This window comes from Mustelus asterias, chromosome 8 (genome assembly GCF_964213995.1).
Source record: "Mustelus asterias chromosome 8, sMusAst1.hap1.1, whole genome shotgun sequence".
Taxonomy (NCBI): domain Eukaryota; kingdom Metazoa; phylum Chordata; class Chondrichthyes; order Carcharhiniformes; family Triakidae; genus Mustelus; species Mustelus asterias.
In genome coordinates this window covers 114897027-114914953 of record NC_135808.1, presented here as the reverse complement: position 1 = coordinate 114914953, position 17927 = coordinate 114897027, and the positions used below count along the sequence as shown (strand labels likewise).

Sequence of the window (17927 nt, the reverse complement as noted above, 5' to 3'; positions counted from 1 at the left end):
CCAAATTTAAGAGACCAAAAGATCACAGGTTCAGGCCCTTGAGCCTGCTCCACCATTCACTATTATCAAGGTTGATCCAACATTCCTCATGTCCACTTTCCTGCTCTTTCCCTGTAACTCTTGATTCCCTTACTGATCAAAAATATCTCCGTCTCAGCTTTAAACCCACACAAGGACTCTGCCCCCAGCTCTCTGTGGCAAGGGGTTCCAAACACTCAACCCTCTGCGAGAAGAAATTCCTCCTTATCTCAGTCTTAAATTGGCGCCCTTTATTCTCAGACTATGCCCTCTGGTTGTAGACTCTCCCATGAGGGGAAACATTCTCTCAGCATTTACCTTGTCAAGCTCCTTAAAAACCTTGGGGGCGATTCTCCCCAAAAAATTCAAAGTGTTGAATTCGCGTGAAAACTGGAGTAAATCACGTTTTTTTCAGCGGGAGTTTAAAAATGAATCTCCCATTCTCTGTGCACTGTAGAGTGCCTCAGCATAAATCCCATTAAAAATCAGTGGGCTGGAGAGGCCGGTAGCAGAGCGCTGAGTGGGCCACTGTGCATGCGCCGATCTGTCTGTGCTGAGATCTGATCGCACTGCCAGCCTCTCGATTGCTAGCCAGCCCCACATCGCTGGCCCTCCACCCTCCCGCTGCTTGATCGCTGGTCGACACCACCCCCCCCCACTCCCCCTGCAGCCCCAACCCCCACAGTAGGCTGCCCCCACCCCGATGGCCAGCCCGATCACTGTCCTCCCTCCCTCCCCCATCGATCCCAACTGCAGAGTGGCAGCAGGACCCCCACCCCACTGATCACACTCCCAGAGGCCCTGCCCCCATGGCACTGCCCCATTCCTGGTGGGCAGTGCCAAGATGCCCCCTGGGCATTGGCACTTCTCCCGTTTGACCGTGCCAGGCTGGCTTGCCAAGGTACCAAAGCCCAGGCCTGCCCCCCCCCACCGCCCGACCCTCTTGGGGGCCTCGAATGTCCCGCCCTTCACTCCAGCGGGGTTAGGCCGCCAGCTCACCATTAGTGGGGAGCTATAGTTTAAAGTCCCGGGCTCGTTAATGTCTTTTAAATGATATTCAAATTACCCACTGCATAATTTATGATGCACCGAGGAACTGACGGCGCTGGGCGATGCGCTCAGGGCCGGACGCCTTGCGCGGATTGTGCGCTTCGGCTGGTGCTTGAAACTCCCGGCCCGCTGCACTAAAAAATCTGCAGCGGGATGGGAGAACTGCAGCCCTTATGTTTCGATGAGCTCACCTCTCATTCTTCTAAATTCCAGTGATTGGAGTCCCAACCTGTTTAACCTTTCCTCATTAGACAATCCCTCCATACCGGGGATCATCCTAGTGAACCTCCTCTGAACTGCAATGAAATAATATCTTTCCTTAAATAAGGGAACCAAAACTGCTCACCAGTACTTTGTAAATTTGCAGCAATGTTTCCTGACTCTTATACTCCAACCCCTTTGAAATTAGGACCGCTTTCTCAAGTTTTTCTCCATTTAAATAATACTCTGTTCTTTTGTTCTCCCTTCCAATTTGAACAACTCCACATTTTCCCACATTACACTCCATTTGCCAACTTTTTGCCCACTTGCTTAACTTGTCAATGTCTCTTTAGAGGATTGTGTCTCACTCAAGCAAGGGAGTTAACTCAGCCTGGGGCGGGGAGGAAATTTTATGTACAAGGATTGAGCACCTTTACTTCCAACATACTTCACCTCAGGGTGTTGTTGAATCAAAATAATATGTGTTTAATTTGTAGTGGAATGGATCAGCCGCCTTCTTCTTTTTACCTTGTCCGAGTTATTTCCAAAGCTCCGTGCATGGTCCTTCGCCTGGGATTTCCGATTGGGATGCAAGCACAAGCTAGGAATAAGGTATGATTTTTGGGAGCTGGGATGTGTGCCATGATATGGAGAACAATTAGCTGTGCTGTTAGAGGAATGGTAGTCTGTCTCACTACAGCATTTGGCTGGGTTTTGGGATGTTTATAGTTTCTTTTCTGAACCACCAGATTAGGACCAATTGAAAACCACTAGACGTTTTTTTTGTCGTGTCTGTGGCCTTGCCCCTCCCTATCTCTGTCATTTCTTCCAACCCCACAAACTCTGAGATATCTGCATGTCTGTACTCCCCTGATTCTGGCCTCCAAAACATCCACAACTTGAATAGCCCCATCATTGATGAATGTGTCCCCAGTTGCTTAGGACTCAAAGCTTTGGAATTCTTACATCCCTCTGCCTCTCTACGTCATTTTCCTCTTTTCAGACACTCATTGAAACCTATTTCTTTGACCAAAATTTGGCCACCTACACCAACCTCTTGAGTAACAGTGTTAAATGATGTTTCTTCCTGCTGCTGTAAAGTGCCTTGGAACCTTTTGCTACATTGATACTGAAGGTGTATTGCCATTCCCTTTAATCCAAGAGCCAAAAGTTGTAATTTTTCACCTAACAGCACATTACTCCCAAATTAGGAATTCTGGAAGAAACTTGCAGATTTCTTAATTTTACAAGACTTGAAAACTATTTTCCCAGTTCTCTGATTATTTTATTTCCTTGCTTACTCCCTCCCTTCCTCCTCAATCTATTCCAGTTACAAAGTGTCTTTGTTCCAACAAAATAATTTAACTGTTACACTTGAAGCAATTGTTCAGATACAAGTATAACCTTTCCACAAAGGCCATGCTGCTTTTTTCAACTAAGGAAGCATGGTATTTATATTAAAATGTTTTAGTTGTAAATTGTCATCACTTTAAGAGAAAAGATTGACTTTTAGAAAAAATGTTTGCTCCTAAAGTAGGTTTAAGCTCTGGAAATAACCCAGAAATTAAGTAGCCCACTGGTGTAATCTTTCAGATCTATGGGACTAGTTGAAGACTGTTTTCTCATAGTGCATTTGGAATTGAAGCATTTTAGTTGTTAATCGTAGGCTTAGCCAGTTGAAAAATGTTAACGTAGAAGACAGGGGCAGGAGGAGGCCACCTGAACCCTCGAGCCTGCTGAGGTTTCATAGCAGTTGAATGGTGGTGATCAGAATGTCAGTAGATTTGACCAGGTGAGATAGGTATAGCGAAGGTTAATGGAATGAATTATCTGAATTTGTTAAGAAGCAGGTTAAGACTTAAAACATTGGCAGTGAATGATCAATTTTGCAGGGAGTCAGGGTTGGGGGGGGGGGGGGAGAAGAGGAGTCAGTCTTGAGAATGTAATAATTGTGCATTAACAAAATGCATATCATAACTCAAATAAGAAGATGAACATTTGGGTCCAAGTTCTGAAGATGATGGAGCAACCATGAAATAATATAAATAGTCCATCATATATGAAAAGAATAAGATTTGAAGAAGTAGGTATTAAGGTACAAATCAGATATGGAATTGGTTTGGAGGTTATGCACAATCAGTATTACGTTCTAGGACCGAATTCTATAGCTTGTTGAATAATGTATTTAGGTTACAGTTGGAGTTGAAAGAAAATATCTGTACCTCCTCCTCTCCTAAGTGCAGACACATTTTTAAATTAAAATGATAAATTATAACCAAATTATAACTGGATATCCAGGTGATTTGTCTACATGGTCTTGTGGACCACTGTAGAGTTTAGAACCATGTTCCCATTAGTTTGTTTATATTACACCCTGCAACTACGAACAGATCTTGGTTCATAGGTATAGGATATATCCCCCAATGAAGGAACCATTTCACAAACGGCCCTTTTCATGCCCAAACGCCCACTAATTTCCAAATGGACAATCAGCAAGTAAGAAGTACAGGTACGAATAGACCTGAATTGCACTTTGATTAACGTGTCCCATGGCCATAACTTGGACATATTCGCTGCAGCTAAATGAGTAATGCTGCTGTGCTGAAACAGCAAGATGCCCAAGAGATGATTCATTAGATCTTGGAAGTTAGAATAAATGACAGACTAGTCATTTAGTCAGTTATATTTAGTCACTCGCCTTGGAACATGGAGATGGTGTCAGTCTCAGCAAATGTGACTAGGGATTGGAAAATAATTAATATCTGGCCTCTCAAGGCATATGGATAGTTATTGCTGGATGAGGTTTGATACAAAATAAGCAGCAATCATGGCTGAGGATATTACCTTCTGTTAATCATCCAATGAGGCATCTCTCTTCCAGCAATGTCTTGACTTTGAGGTGGATGAACCATAGGGCTGACTGATGATTGATAAGAATAGACTGGGGGAGGTTTAAGTGAAACATAGAGGATTGCTTGAGCCAAATTACATTTCTACTTATGGAGCTTTTTCACGTTATTCATTAATTTTGCAAAATAGTGTGATTACACGTAGTGCAGAGATTTAAGTGTTTATTATATCAAGGCCATCTCTTTCAAGTATACAAAAGGAGTAATGTGAATAATGTAGCCAAATGGCAGAAATGTGCTTGCTCCCCACTTATTTAAAGGAACAACACCGACACTGAGAGATTGGAATTATTCTACATCCATTCTCTTCATCCCAAGTTGCTAAAACATTCATGAGGTGGTGGGAGGTGGCTTTGTGCTGTATATTCTCTGCAATCCCTATGTGACCAGCGTAGTAATCATTGCTGGAATTTTGAAACCTCCAGTAATGATAAGTTAGCAACTGCACACTGCATTAAGCGGTTATATTGGAAGGAAGAACAAAAGATAAGAGCATAAATCGCATTCGGCTAGTATATGTCTTTGCAAGTACTAAAACAACAAGAATCGAATATCCCATGAGAATTCATGTCAGATTGCTTTTTATTAATGTGAGAGATAGAAAGCTGTTATTTTCTTTATTAGTAAATGCTATGATGATCAATAAGCTCATAATTTTTATAAGAGGAGCGGCACAGTGGTTAGCACTCAGCGCTAGGGACCCGGGTTCAATTCCCAGCTTGGGTCACTGTCTGTGTGGAGTCTGCACATTCTCCCCGTGTCTGTGTGGGTTTCCTCCGGGTGCTCTGGTTTCCTCCTAAAAGACGTGCTAGTTAGGTGCATTGGCCATGCTAAAATTCTCCCTCAGTGTACCCGAACAGAGGCCGGAGTGTGGCGACTAGGAGATTTTCACAGTAACTTCATTGCAGTGTTACTGTAAGCCTATTTGTGACACAAATAAATAAAATATATAAAAATATAATTCCGCTATCCTTGAATAGCAAAGTTCCAGTTTTGGTCTGCAACGTCTGAGTGACTGTGGGGGTGTTTAGTATGGTTGGATATTGTCACTGTAATCAATAACTCAGCCCTGCACCAAATGCTGAATATTCTCCATTGTTATATTGGCAGATTGTTGATGAACTGAGGGATCAGATACTGTCACTCCGTTTTCCCCAGCGGGTGCAGAGCAAAGAAGCAACACCAAAAGTCAAAAGGAAACATCAGGGGAATGCCTCGCCTTCAAAGTCTCCCCCACTTCCCGCCACACAGCTGGCACTCTCTGATCGACCTTGTGTTGTGATACTGAGAAAACCATTGGAAAAGCTCCTCATTAGGTACTGGTCAGGCGACAACAAATTCGGGAATCTCTGCTGCAACACCATAACCTGACTCACTGTAATCACCAAATAACTTTGGCTTATCAAATAAAGTGCAATGTTACGGATGAATATCGGCATGTTAGCATACCCATATAAGAAATGGTGTAGTACTGAATGTAACACACAGCATTATGTAATATACTAATACTGGCGAGGGGCTTGTATTACCAAAAAATGTTAGAAAAGGAAGAAAAAAAGCAAAATACTGTGGGTGCTGGAATCTGAAACAAAAACAGAAAATGCTGGAAAATCTCAGCAGGCCTGACAGCATCTGTGGGGAAAGAATAGAACCAATGTTTCGAGTCAGGATGACCCTTTGTCAGTTTATAAAAGGAGGTACTTGTATGTGGGGGATGACCCATTCAAATATCGTTATGATTTTAAATTCAGTAACCTTTTTATGGATGATATCTGCATTTGTTATTTAGTTTCCCTTAGATTTTGGGGTTCAAGGGTAGGAAAATACGGTAGGAATGCCACAGTTGTGTGAAGAGAGTAAGAATGATGATTTTTGGATGTGGCTGCTTTTTCACTACGTGTTATTTCATGTCCACTAAGGTATGAGAAGCTCCCGTCAGACTATCGAACTCCCTTTATCTTGAACTTGGACAATTGTGGACACCCAGCATCTATGTCGGGAGCCACAACAATGACAACCACTCGCACTGCTTCCTCCACCCTCGCTTCCCTGTCTCGTTATTTTTATCATCAGCGTTGGGTATGGTCCGTGCAACCAGGCTTGGGGCCATCAGTGCCCATCACTTCAGCGGCGCAGATGCTTTCCACTCTTACTGAGTAAGAACATTATTAACAATGTTTTGGTCTGTGGAGGAAATATTTTAAGAAAGTATCAAGCACCAAATCTGTTCAGTCTATCCAGTCTATTCCATAAACACATGATTTAGTGCTTCAAAAAATACTTCCTGCCAAGCCTAGTTTGCAACAGCTTCAATTAATCGTCTGTCTATCCTACCCTGAATTTGCCCAAAATGTTGCTTTCCATCCTCCTAATCTATCCCTGTTATTTCAAAACCTTGATTCCTCTTCTTTGTTTAAATTGTGCCTTTCGAATTGAGATCAGTAGATATTTGAGGTTCCATTAGGAAGTCTGGACATCTGTGAGTTTGATGACGTGAGATCTGGATTTCCGAAAGTGTGCCTGCAATCACTGCTCATTTATCAACAAGAATCACAAGAGTGTTTTTCTTATCTTTGATGAGCTGGGTAGTTTTTTTGATAGTGTTAATGATGCACATCATTTCTTAAAATATGCACGTGACAATATGCAAGCTAAGGAACAAGTATAGATATCTGCAGGTAGGAGAAGATTTCACTGGTAAGAATAAAGGAACGTACAATGAGCATTCTCTTGCAGCATGGATCGACTTGAAGTTATAGCAAGAGTCCGTGCTTGTAGTGCACGATATGCTTCTTGACCTATCAATAATGCAATAATGCCCACAAACCTAAGTTAACCATTGACTTTAAAAGACTCTGAACATGCTGTCAAGCACAGGATTTTTTAAAATTGTGATTGAGTGTTTCCATTATTCTAGAGGGAAGCAACAAATCATTGCTATTGGTTTGGAAAAAGTCTTCTGATTTTTTTTCTTGTGATCATGAACACAACGTATCTCTTGCTAGTACTTGTGACAGTCGTTTACTGTAGTAAAAGCACTGTCTATTATAAATATACATAGGATTAGGAACAAGACTAGGCCAGCTGTCCCCTCAATCCTGCTCCGCCAATTAAAGTCATGACTGATCTGATGATGGCCTCTGCTTTCCTGGCTACCCTTTGATTCCCTTGTCAGTCGAGAATTTATCTAACTCAACCTTAAACATATTAAATGACTGCCTTCACTCCTCTCTGGGGAATAGAATTCCGCAGACGAATGGTTCTCTGAGAGAATAAACGTTTCTCCTCATCTTCATCTTAAATGGGAGGCCCTTTATTTTTAAACTCTGTCCCCTGGTTCTAGTCTCTCCCACAAAGGGAAATATCCTTTCAGCATCCACACTGTCAAGTCTCCTCAGGATCTTGTATATTTCAATAAGGTCACCATAGCATTTAGTTTTATAGTATTTCATTGCTGAACCAACTATCCATGAGAGGGTGTCAGTATTTGCAGGCGGTTCCCTGGACATAAAAGTTTTCAAGCCCTTGCTACAAATCTATTATTAGATCATTTGGACACAATTGAAGTATATCCTGTGTTTAAAAGAGGAGCTGTGAGAAAATAAGTTTATTTTCTAGACAAAGATTTAAGTTGCTTTTCAATATAATGTTTCCATTCACAGCAAATAAACTGTAAAAGCCAATCTAACTGCCACCAATAGCGGCAGAACGGTTAGCACTGCTGACCCTCAGCGCCAGCCTTGGGTGACTGTGTGGAGTTTGCACGTTTTCCCCGTGAATGTGTGGGTTTCCTCCGGCATCCTCCCACAGTCCAAAGATGTGCAGGTTAGATGGATCAGCCATAGTAAATGCGCAGGGTTACGGGGCTAGGATGGGGCTGGGTAAGATGCTCTTTCGCAGACTTGATGGGCCGAATGGCCTCCTTCTGCCTTGAAGGGATTCTATGGATTCTAACAGAGCTATTCTAACAGTCCAAGGATGTGCGGGTTAGGTTGTTTGGCCATGATCAATTGCCCCTTAGTGTCAGGGAGATTAGGAGGGTAAATACATGGGGTTTCAGGGATAGGACCTGGGTGGTTTTGTTGTTGGTGCAGGCTCGATGGGGCAAATGGCCGCCTCCTGCACTGTAGATTCTATGATTCTATTATTGCATCCTAACTGTCCTTTTTCCTCTGTTTCACTATGTAGGATTCGCTTGTCTGAAGGGTTCCGCTTTGCTGCTACTGGAGATGGCATTGTCACCATGGTGATCGAGTTACCTATGAAGGTAGGGGCAAGGTGTGCTTAGAGTGCACTTGATGAAAGTTCACCCGCCCAGGTATTTGGGCATTCGGATTAAAAATGACAATCATATATTGTAAAGGAAACAAGATTCCTAGTTAGGATATGAGTCTGTGTGTCCTGGTCAGGGCTAGCTCTCCCTGCTTAATTAAATAGACTAGATGAAGCCTATCAGGAAAGCCTATGAGTATTTGAGAAGGCAGTGCTGGAGAGAAATGATAGGAAATTGTTTTCAGAATTAATTATCCATGTTGCGTGCACTGCATTATTGAAACTGTTCATTCTACCCATTTGGGATTGGCAGATGTGCTTTATTGGAGCTGTTTATTGATACAGTTTGTTTGGCGCAGGTCACTTCGAGATGTGATGATGATAATGATGAGCTCCACACATGTCTAGTACAGTACATTATCTTTCCACCTCACTCCACATCTACCAAAGACAGGTAAGATTGTGATATATTAAACTGCTGTTTATCGGTTTTCTGGAATGTGTGTATCTTATGGTCTGAACTAAGCAGATTGCACAATGGAGATGTTAAATGGCCATTGCCTATTTAGGATCCCTTTTTAATCTAAATAGCGAACGCATGAATGGATCCCTGCTGCAGTTTTTTAATTCTAGATTTCTGGAAATGATACTCAACAAGAGATCAGGATGATATTAGGTTGAATTTTACTTTGTGGAGTTATAAAGATTATTCATTCACAGATTGCCTCTGCCCAGCTGTGATATAGCTTGCCTTTATTGGAAAGTACCACGACAGGGAATTCAAACGTGCTAGTGATTCTGCCACCTCATCAAATATACTAGGCTGCTCATGGTTTTGGCAGCTAGCTCCTTTGATGACCAAATACGTAAAGAGATTGCCCAGTGTAGCATGAAGCCACATAGACCTGAAGGTCACAGTTTAATTTGTAATCTTTGCTGCATTAGCTGTTCCTGCTGTTGCAATAATAATTGAGTTGCTACAATTTTCTTCAGCATCTTTGGTTCGGGAGGCGGGAGATCATTATCATCCATTAACCCTTTCCAGAAAGCCTGCCCAAAGGCCAAGCAAGAAGAGGGATCGAGCTTAGCTGCGATTGCTCCACATTCGAATAGCCTTCCGGCGCTCTCACATAGAATGATCATTTTGATAAATATATTGGGTCTGCTGGTGTCAGTGGACTGGAGTGCAAGAGTTTCTATCCTTTAGAAAAGGGGAAAACTATTGGCGAGCACATTGTGGCTCCTTGAAATTGAAGTTTACATAGACTATTCCCGTCTCGACAAGGAGCCACGCACATGCCTTTCCTGTCAGTTGTGGCCACTCTCTTCTCCCCCAACATATGTAGTAAGATCTGCCATACCCAACAAGTCCCAGCCTCTTGCCCTCTCTTTCTACTCCCCACCCCCATCCCATAAGTCTTAATCACTTGCTCCCTCCCAATTGCTGCCCTCTTCCCATTAGATTCGGCGATTAAGTTCCATGTGTTATTTTAATGATCTATATTGTGAAGATGCTGGCGTTGGACTGGGGTGGGGCACAGTAAGAAGTCTCACAGCACTAGATTAAAGTCCAACAGATTTATTTGGAATCACGAGCTTTCGGAGCACTGCTCCTTCATCAGTTGACTCACCTGATGAAGGAGCAGCGCTCCGAAAGCTCGTGATTCCAGTGCTGTGAGACTTTTTAATGATCTAGACATGGCATGTAGCTGAAAGAACCTTTTGCCTAAAGAGCAATAAAAGGACCGCGGGGCAATACAACTTGACTACCAGTCTTACCTTGTAAGCGGCTGCACTTTTGGTACGTTTAGATATTGAATGCTGCTTGTATTTTTTGAGTGTAATCTACATATTGCTTACATATGATATAAATCTTTGCTGATCTGCTTGCAATTCTCTCCTAGTTTTTCCACAGATGATGATAATGATACTGAAGTTGAGGCGATTGAACTTGACACAGAATTAAATTTGGTGACTGAGTGTTGGGTGGAACCTCAGAACGGTCATGTGGTCACCTCTGCTGACAGCCGAAAGTACTTGAATGGATTGTCTTATTTAGACATCCCAAAAGCAGTAAGTCAGACGAGAAATTACTTCAACTCAGCTAAGAGGACTTCTGCATATAGGGAGTGTGAAGATTGCAAACTAAAAATCAGCACCCAGATACAGTACACACTGTGTAATTATGTGTGGGGTACAGAGATGCAGGTGATGTATACAGATCAGACACGTATGTAATGCTGGACAGATGAGTCCCAACTCCTCTGTCAAGTACTTGAGTCATTCTGTTCGCCGGTATCAGTTTGGAGCAGTGTCTGTTCCACTATCTTGTTCGGGGCATAAACATGCTGATTTTACAGTGTATAGGGGTTCGGGAGTCATTAACTACCCAAGTGCAGTGAGTTGATACCTTGTGCCTGGAGTTTACTGTGTGTATGTTTGGAAATTAATGCCAACACACACACGTGAGTCAGGCAGTCCCTGCTATGTGACATATGCTGTCCGTTGCCCGTAGATAATCCAACAGTAAAGAGAAACTGAACAATATATAGATAATGCACAAAAGGACCTGATGTTCTGAAGTTAGTTTTTCTGTTAAGGAAGGTACAGAAAAGCCTGTGACAATTTCAAACTGGTGTTTTAATTTTCCTGTTAAATGCAGGCCAGGTATAACACACTGTAATTTCTTTTAGCGATACCAACATCTTCCCTATAGTCATGTCCTCCTTTGGGATGGGTGAACAAATTTTTCTTAAGGCTCCCAGGATTCTAAACTTTGTAGAAATATTGCTTTGACGTTGACCTTTGAGTCTTCTGTAGGCTTAATAAATGAATTTCCCTCTAAAGAGGCTTTTGTTTCATGTTGGCGATATTCTGCAAGGGTTGGTGTTGTGAAGTATTCTCATAGATGTAACTTCTTTTCCCCCCCTTAGATTTACCCACGAGACCATGCGTGTGTATCTTCCATGTTGACCTTTGAACATCTAAGTCAGCTTTGTCAGAATAAGGACTACATCTTGCCAATATGGGGATCAAGGAGCACAGAAGGTAGGGGCCCAAAGGACATGAAAGTTAGGAATATAAATTTAGAAGCGAAGAAAGGTGTTGAAGTTTGCACACTGCTGAATTGTCTTTATCAAATAATGAAAAGAACAGATGAACACTAGAAAGCCAGTCCATCTACCAAAAGTAGGAAGATTGCACTGAAGTGTTGATCCACTGTTCTACTGGGCTACCTTTGCATGTAGTTACTACTGTCATTGATGTTCGACAGTTGTGTGGTCCCTCATTTTTTAAAAATTCTTTCATGTGATGTGGGTTTTGTTGGCTAGGCCAGCATTAATTGCCCATTCCTAATTACCCTTAAAAAGGTCTATGACTACTATGATCTGATCGGAGGCTGCTCAGATATGTCTCTTGTAAGACCCTTGCAATGAGAAGTGACATGCTGTCAGTTGTACCTCAAGTGCTCTGTGGAGGTTTGTCTTCTAGTTCACTGAATTGTCTAGTTTCCATCTTTTTTCCAAATGAATATTTAGGTTAAATAGTGCTGCGTTTATTCAGAGGATTCATTTCAATTTTCACCAATTTTACCTTTTCCCTCCCAAAGTTATTCGCAAATATTTTGCCTGATTTCTGCAAACTTCTTGTTTTCAATTTTGGGTCCCTCCTTTACCTGAATTCTTTACCTGCCTTTTACTGAATAAGCTTTGAAGCTATTTATTTTGTGTTCTTTCATACTGTGTGTACTTGAATGCAAGATTGTCCCCCATTGCATGTAAAATGTTTTCCGTCTCTATCTCCCTTTATCAGAAGTAAGAGTCTTAACAGAAGTTGGCAGTCATTTCATTGAGAAAATTGCCACACACTGGAGTGATTAGTGAGCAGGAATGCACTGATATTGAGCTGCTATTGGGTACAGGATACACTGCAGCAACTCACCAAGGCTCTTTAGACAGCACCTTCCAAATCCAAGTCTATTACCATCTAGAGGGGTAAGGGCAGTAGACACATGAGAACACCACCACCTTCAAGTTCCCCTCCAGGTCGCTCACCATCCTGACTTGGAACTGCATCGCAGTTCCTTCAATGTCATAGGGTCAAAATCCCTCCCTAACAGCACTGTGGGTGTACCTACACAACAAAGGACTGCAGCAGTTCAAGAAAGCACCCATTAGTTCTGAAACGTTGTTGCCAGTGCCCTGACTCTTACAGTGATTGAGCTCCTCTTGGCCTGTGTGACTTTGTGCAACACTAAGCAATGCTATATCCATCAGGCCATTGGGAGAACCATTATGCCTATTGTCTGCAGTGCCTGTCTGATATGGCAGTACAGTGCAATCTTACCACTCTTTTCAGTATTTTAACAGATTGCTTGTTGTGTAATTGTTTCATGGCTTCTCTAGCTTGCTATTATTCTCTCGATCTAACTCAACCCTTGACTGGATTGTTTTATAATTATTCCAATTATTCTCTGCACCAGTTTCCATTAGTTTTTTTAAATTTTTCCAATAATAAGCTTGCTGATATATCTACTTTAAATTAGAGGGCCTCTGGCAGCCTGAGAATGCTATCTGTGCTTTATTCTGCCCCTTTTTTACTCCTCCATGTATCTGGATTGATTGCCCTGTCTCTTTCAAGCAGGTGATTATGAAGGAGAGAATGATTTCATCCGAGCTGTACCATTCCAGTTTGATCTGATGAAGCTTTTAGCAAAGTGTCAACAAATAGAGCTATTTTTCCACATGTTGACTAAAGGTAAGGTTTCAGTGTTATGCTTTCCTTGAAATGAAGGATACTCTAATTGCTTCTGTGCAATGAAGGTGTACATCTTGGACCACTGTGTTGTGCAATTCTATGCAAATATGGGTGCAAACCATTTCTATACCACTTACCTGCTGCTCTAAGATTATACATACGTTATGCATGTGGTAAGAAGGAGAGCTCTGCACTATTCGGACCTGCTATTCGGACCTGCAACAGTAGTTGACTGGGAGAGAGTGGGAAGTGTAAATACCATGCTGAGTGTTTGCTTTACCATGTAGCATGAAGCAGGGGCTGATGATGAGTGGCTAGGGAAGGACCTTTAACTGGAACTGATTTCCATGCAGTCCTGTGTTCTTTCAATGTCCATGAATAACATTGTTGGGGAAAGTTATTTGTTCCACAATTTAAAAACAATAATGCAGAGAAGCAAGTAATGATGAAACATTCAGGCAGCAGAGGGGAGGGTGGCATAGTGGCACAGTGGTTAGCACTGCTGCCTCACAGTGCCAGGAACCCGGGTTCAATTCCAGTCTTGGGTGATTGTGTGGAGTTTGCACGTTCTCCTCTGAGTGGATTTCCTTCGGGTGCACCAGTTTCCTCCCACACTCCACAGATTGCGGGTTAGGTTGATTGGTCATGCTAAATTGCCCCTTAGTGTCAGGGGGATTCGCAGGGTAAATACGTGGGATTACAGGGATAGGGCCTGGGTGGGATTGTTCTCGGTGCAGGCTCAATGGGCCGAATGGCCTCCTTCTGCACCTTGGGTATTCTATGATTCTATTCTATGATTATATGTATTTTCCCAACAATAATTTCTTGGTTGTGTTTAAGAAGTGGTAGTTTAAAAAGGGAACAAATAATATATCTCTGAATAATGATTAGCTTACAGCTATAGGAATACTGCATTCTTCACAGGAACTGGTTACTGATATGACTCTGAGTCAGATACTCCAGTAAATTATTCCACTCTTGTCCAAAGCTGGTTTCCTGTGAATGTTTGGACCTTATTATCTGTTGTTTCCCTTTCTTCAGCAGAGGATGATGGGAGTGCAAAGGAGACTACCTCTTTACCCAATGAGATCCTGTTAAATCTTTTCCATAGCTGTTTGCAACAGGATCTTGGTGACCGGGAGTTGCCGCTAGCTGACTCTGACCACATGACTTTTATGCAGCAAATTGTACAGCGGGATCGGAATGGTCATTCCGTTCCTTTTACTCTACCAACAGTTAAAGGTAAAATAACCTAGGTGTAGCTATGTTTCGTCTATGTTTCTTAATAAATCTCGGGGGTACAAGTTTGCCATGCATTTTTTTTACACTACTTCTGCATCTGAAGACATTTCTGAGAATGGTGGTACATAGTATACTTTGTGTCTCATAGAACCATAGAACATTACAGCACAGAAACAGGCCTTTTGGCCCTTCTTGGCTGTGCCGAACCATTTTTGTGCCTAGTCCCACTGACCTGCACCTGGACCATATCCCTCCACACCCCTCTCATCCATGTACCCGTCCAAGTTTTTCTTAAATGTTAAAAGTGAGCCCGCATTCACCACTTCATCTGGCAGCTCATTCCACACTCCCACCACTCTGTGTGAAGAAGCTTTCCCTAATATTCCCTTTAAACGTTTCCCCCTTCACCCTTAACCCATGTCCTCTAGTTTTTTTCTCCCCCAGCCTCAGTGGAAAAAGCCTGCTTGCATTCATTCTATCTATACCCATCATAATTTTATACACCCCTATGATGATGCTTTCTATGATGATGCTTTCTATCAAATCTCCCCTCATTCTTCTACGCTCCAGGGAATAAAGTCCTAACCTATTCAACCTTTCTCTGTAACTCAGTTTCTCAAGTCCTGGCAACATCCTTGTAAGCCTTCTCTGCACTCTTTCAACCTTATTAATACCCTTCCTGTAATTAGGTGACCAAAACTGCACACAATACTCTAAATTCTGCCTCACCAATGTCTTATACAACCTCACCATAACATTCCAACTCCTATACTCAATACTTTGATTTATAAAGGCCAATGTACCAAAAGCACTCTTTACGACCCTATCTACCTGTGACGCCACTTTTAGGGAATTATGTATCTGTATTCCCAGATCCCTCTGTTCTACTGCACTCTTCAGTGTCCTACCATTTACCTTGTATGTTCTACCTTGGTTTGTCCTTCCAAAGTGCAATACCTCACCTGTCTTGTGTAAAAAAATTAACTTAAGGTAAGGTGTCCTGTCTGTGTTAAAGTTCCTGCCAACTCTGACTTGAAACAAATCTCTGTCAGTATAGCTCTGTATTTTGAGAACTGGATTCAACAAAATGTTGTAATCAGAAATAACTGAAGGAACTTGGGTGCTTTTTCTTGTTCTGTAGAAGAGCCACTGAAAGTGACCAAGAAGTTGGAGAGACAAGACACCATGATGTCACTACACACCCTTGGAAGTAACAAAGAGATCCTGGGTTCAACCAGCACCTTACAGGTCAGTAAATGTGGAACCAAAAGAGAAAATGCTGGAAAATCTCAGCAGGTCTGGCAGCATCTGTAAGGAAAGAAAGGAACTAACCCTTTGTCAAAATGTGGAAGGTACACAGAGGTTTGCAGTGCTGCTGGCACCATATGAATTCAGTTCATATAATGGACTGCTGCTCCAACCTACCCAAAAGCTGTTCACAATTGCTCCAAGAATTCTGTTGGAATATATTGATCAATATAGTCCTTTGTAAGATCATTCAAGGTGTTGATCCAGCAGGGGATTGAGAAAGCGCCTCTCTCCATTTTCATCTCAAGTCTATTTCCCAATGTGAATAAAATCAAAATAATTGAAATTTATCAGCAAGCATTCCTGTTTGACTCCATTAGTGACTGGGAATGGTCATCCTGGTCACGCGCAAGCATGCTGGCATGGAACTGTTGAGCCATTGTGATGATTTTCTCAGGGCAGCCAAAATTTATTTTCCAAAGGCCCTCATGACTGACTGTGTAAGGCCTTGGTCAGGTTAACAAATTTGATTTGATTTATTATTGTCACATGTATTGGGATACAGTGAAAAGTATTGTTTCTTGCGCGAGACAGACATAGGGGAGAAGGAAAGGAGAGGGTGCAGAATATAATGTTGCAGTTACAGGTAGAGTGAAGAGAAAGATCAGCTTAATATATGATAGGACCATTCAAAAGTCTGATGGCAGCAGGGAAGAAGCTTTTCTTGAGTCAGTTGGTGTGTGTTTTCAGACTTTTTCCCGATGGAAGAAGGTGGAAGGGAGTATGTTCAGCGTGCGCGAGGTCCTTGATTATGCTGGCTGCTTTCCCGAGGCAGCGGGAAATGTAGACGGAGTCAATGGATGGGAGACTGGTTTGCGTGATGGACAGGGCAAGGTTCACAACCCTTTGTAATTTCTTGCGATCTTGGTCAGAGTGGGAACCATACCAAGCTGTGATACATCCGAAAAGGATGCATGGTGCATCTGTAAAAATTGGTGAGAGTCGTAGTGGCCATGCTGAATTTCCTTAGCCTTCTGAGAAAGTCGAGGCGTTAGTGGGCTTTCTTAACTATAGTGTCGACATGGAGGGATCAGGACAGATTGTTGGTGATCTAGAAACTTAAAGCTCTCGACCATCTCCACTTCATCACCGTTGATGTAAACAGGGATATGTTCTCCATTACGTTTCCTGAAGTCGATGACTATCTCCTTTCCATGCACAAATGTGCATGGAGGTCCATGTTCTGTTTTTGGCATTTCTCTTGGAACTGTCTAACTGCAAACACCATACCGGTGGTTCCTCGACTTTTCAGAAATGTACCGAGTCTGGCAGCAGATTCGGGTTGAGATGCACTAAGCAGTTTAAGGGGTTCCTCGTGCAAATTTTGTCGGTGTTGGATAAGAGTGAGGTCCTTTTATGATTGTCGCACAATCAGTGAATTCTTTTCAGCTTGTACAGGTGGAAAGTGGAGGCATAAAGTTTAAAGTTAAAGTTTTTTTTAAAGTTTATTTATTAGTGTCACAAGTAGGTTTACATTAACACTGCAATTAAGTTACTGTGAAAACCCTCTAGTCACCACACTCCGGCGCCTGTTCGGGTACACTGAGGGAGAATTTAGCATGGCCAGTGCACCTAACCAGCACGTCTTTTGGACTGTGGGAGGAAATTTGGAGGAAACCCATGCAGACACGGGGAGAATGTGCAGATTCCGCACAGACGGCGACCCAAGCCGGGAATCGAACGCAGGTCCCTGGCACTGTGAGGCAGCAGTGCTCACCACTGTGCCACCGTGCATCTGTGCAAATATCTTTGAAGGCATCTTTGTATTCTTGCTCCCACTTTGACTGAACGAGTTCAGTGAGGTTCTTGACCTATGTTATGACCACAGCAGATTTTATTTGCTGAGCAAGCCAAATCCCAGAGGGTACTTGTCTTACTGATCATCAACGTTTTTAAAATATTTTGAAAATAAGGAGAAAAAAAGACTCCTGAACCCAGAAGTACTGGACTCCAGAAAGACTTTTTGGATTTTAAAAATTAACAGATCTATTAACATGGAGAAAAGAAAACATAAGCACACAAGATTAAAGTTACACAGTTAAAACAGTCTTACAAAACACCCCAAAAACAACTCCATTTGGTCAGAATACACAAGTAAACATCTTCTTGGCAACAACTCCCTTATAGATTCATAACTATACAAATCTGGTAATATTACCCAAGGCAAAC

At 42.3% G+C, this 17927-nt stretch overlaps 1 protein-coding gene across 4 annotated transcripts in view; it reads left to right on the top strand.

Annotated features, from left to right (window-relative positions):
• Positions 1 to 17927, top strand: part of szt2 (SZT2 subunit of KICSTOR complex) — a 195857-nt gene that overhangs the window by 22018 nt on the left and 155912 nt on the right. For all 4 annotated transcript variants that reach the window (XM_078218778.1, XM_078218776.1, XM_078218777.1 and 1 more), the window contains 10 exons: positions 1767 to 1881; positions 5289 to 5494; positions 6098 to 6334; positions 8367 to 8445; positions 8810 to 8904; positions 10355 to 10523; positions 11384 to 11498; positions 13095 to 13208; positions 14250 to 14450; positions 15592 to 15698. In XM_078218778.1, coding sequence (XP_078074904.1) covers positions 1767 to 1881; positions 5289 to 5494; positions 6098 to 6334; positions 8367 to 8445; positions 8810 to 8904; positions 10355 to 10523; positions 11384 to 11498; positions 13095 to 13208; positions 14250 to 14450; positions 15592 to 15698 — 1438 coding nt within the window. The remainder of the gene's footprint in view (positions 1 to 1766; positions 1882 to 5288; positions 5495 to 6097; positions 6335 to 8366; positions 8446 to 8809; positions 8905 to 10354; positions 10524 to 11383; positions 11499 to 13094; positions 13209 to 14249; positions 14451 to 15591; positions 15699 to 17927) is intronic.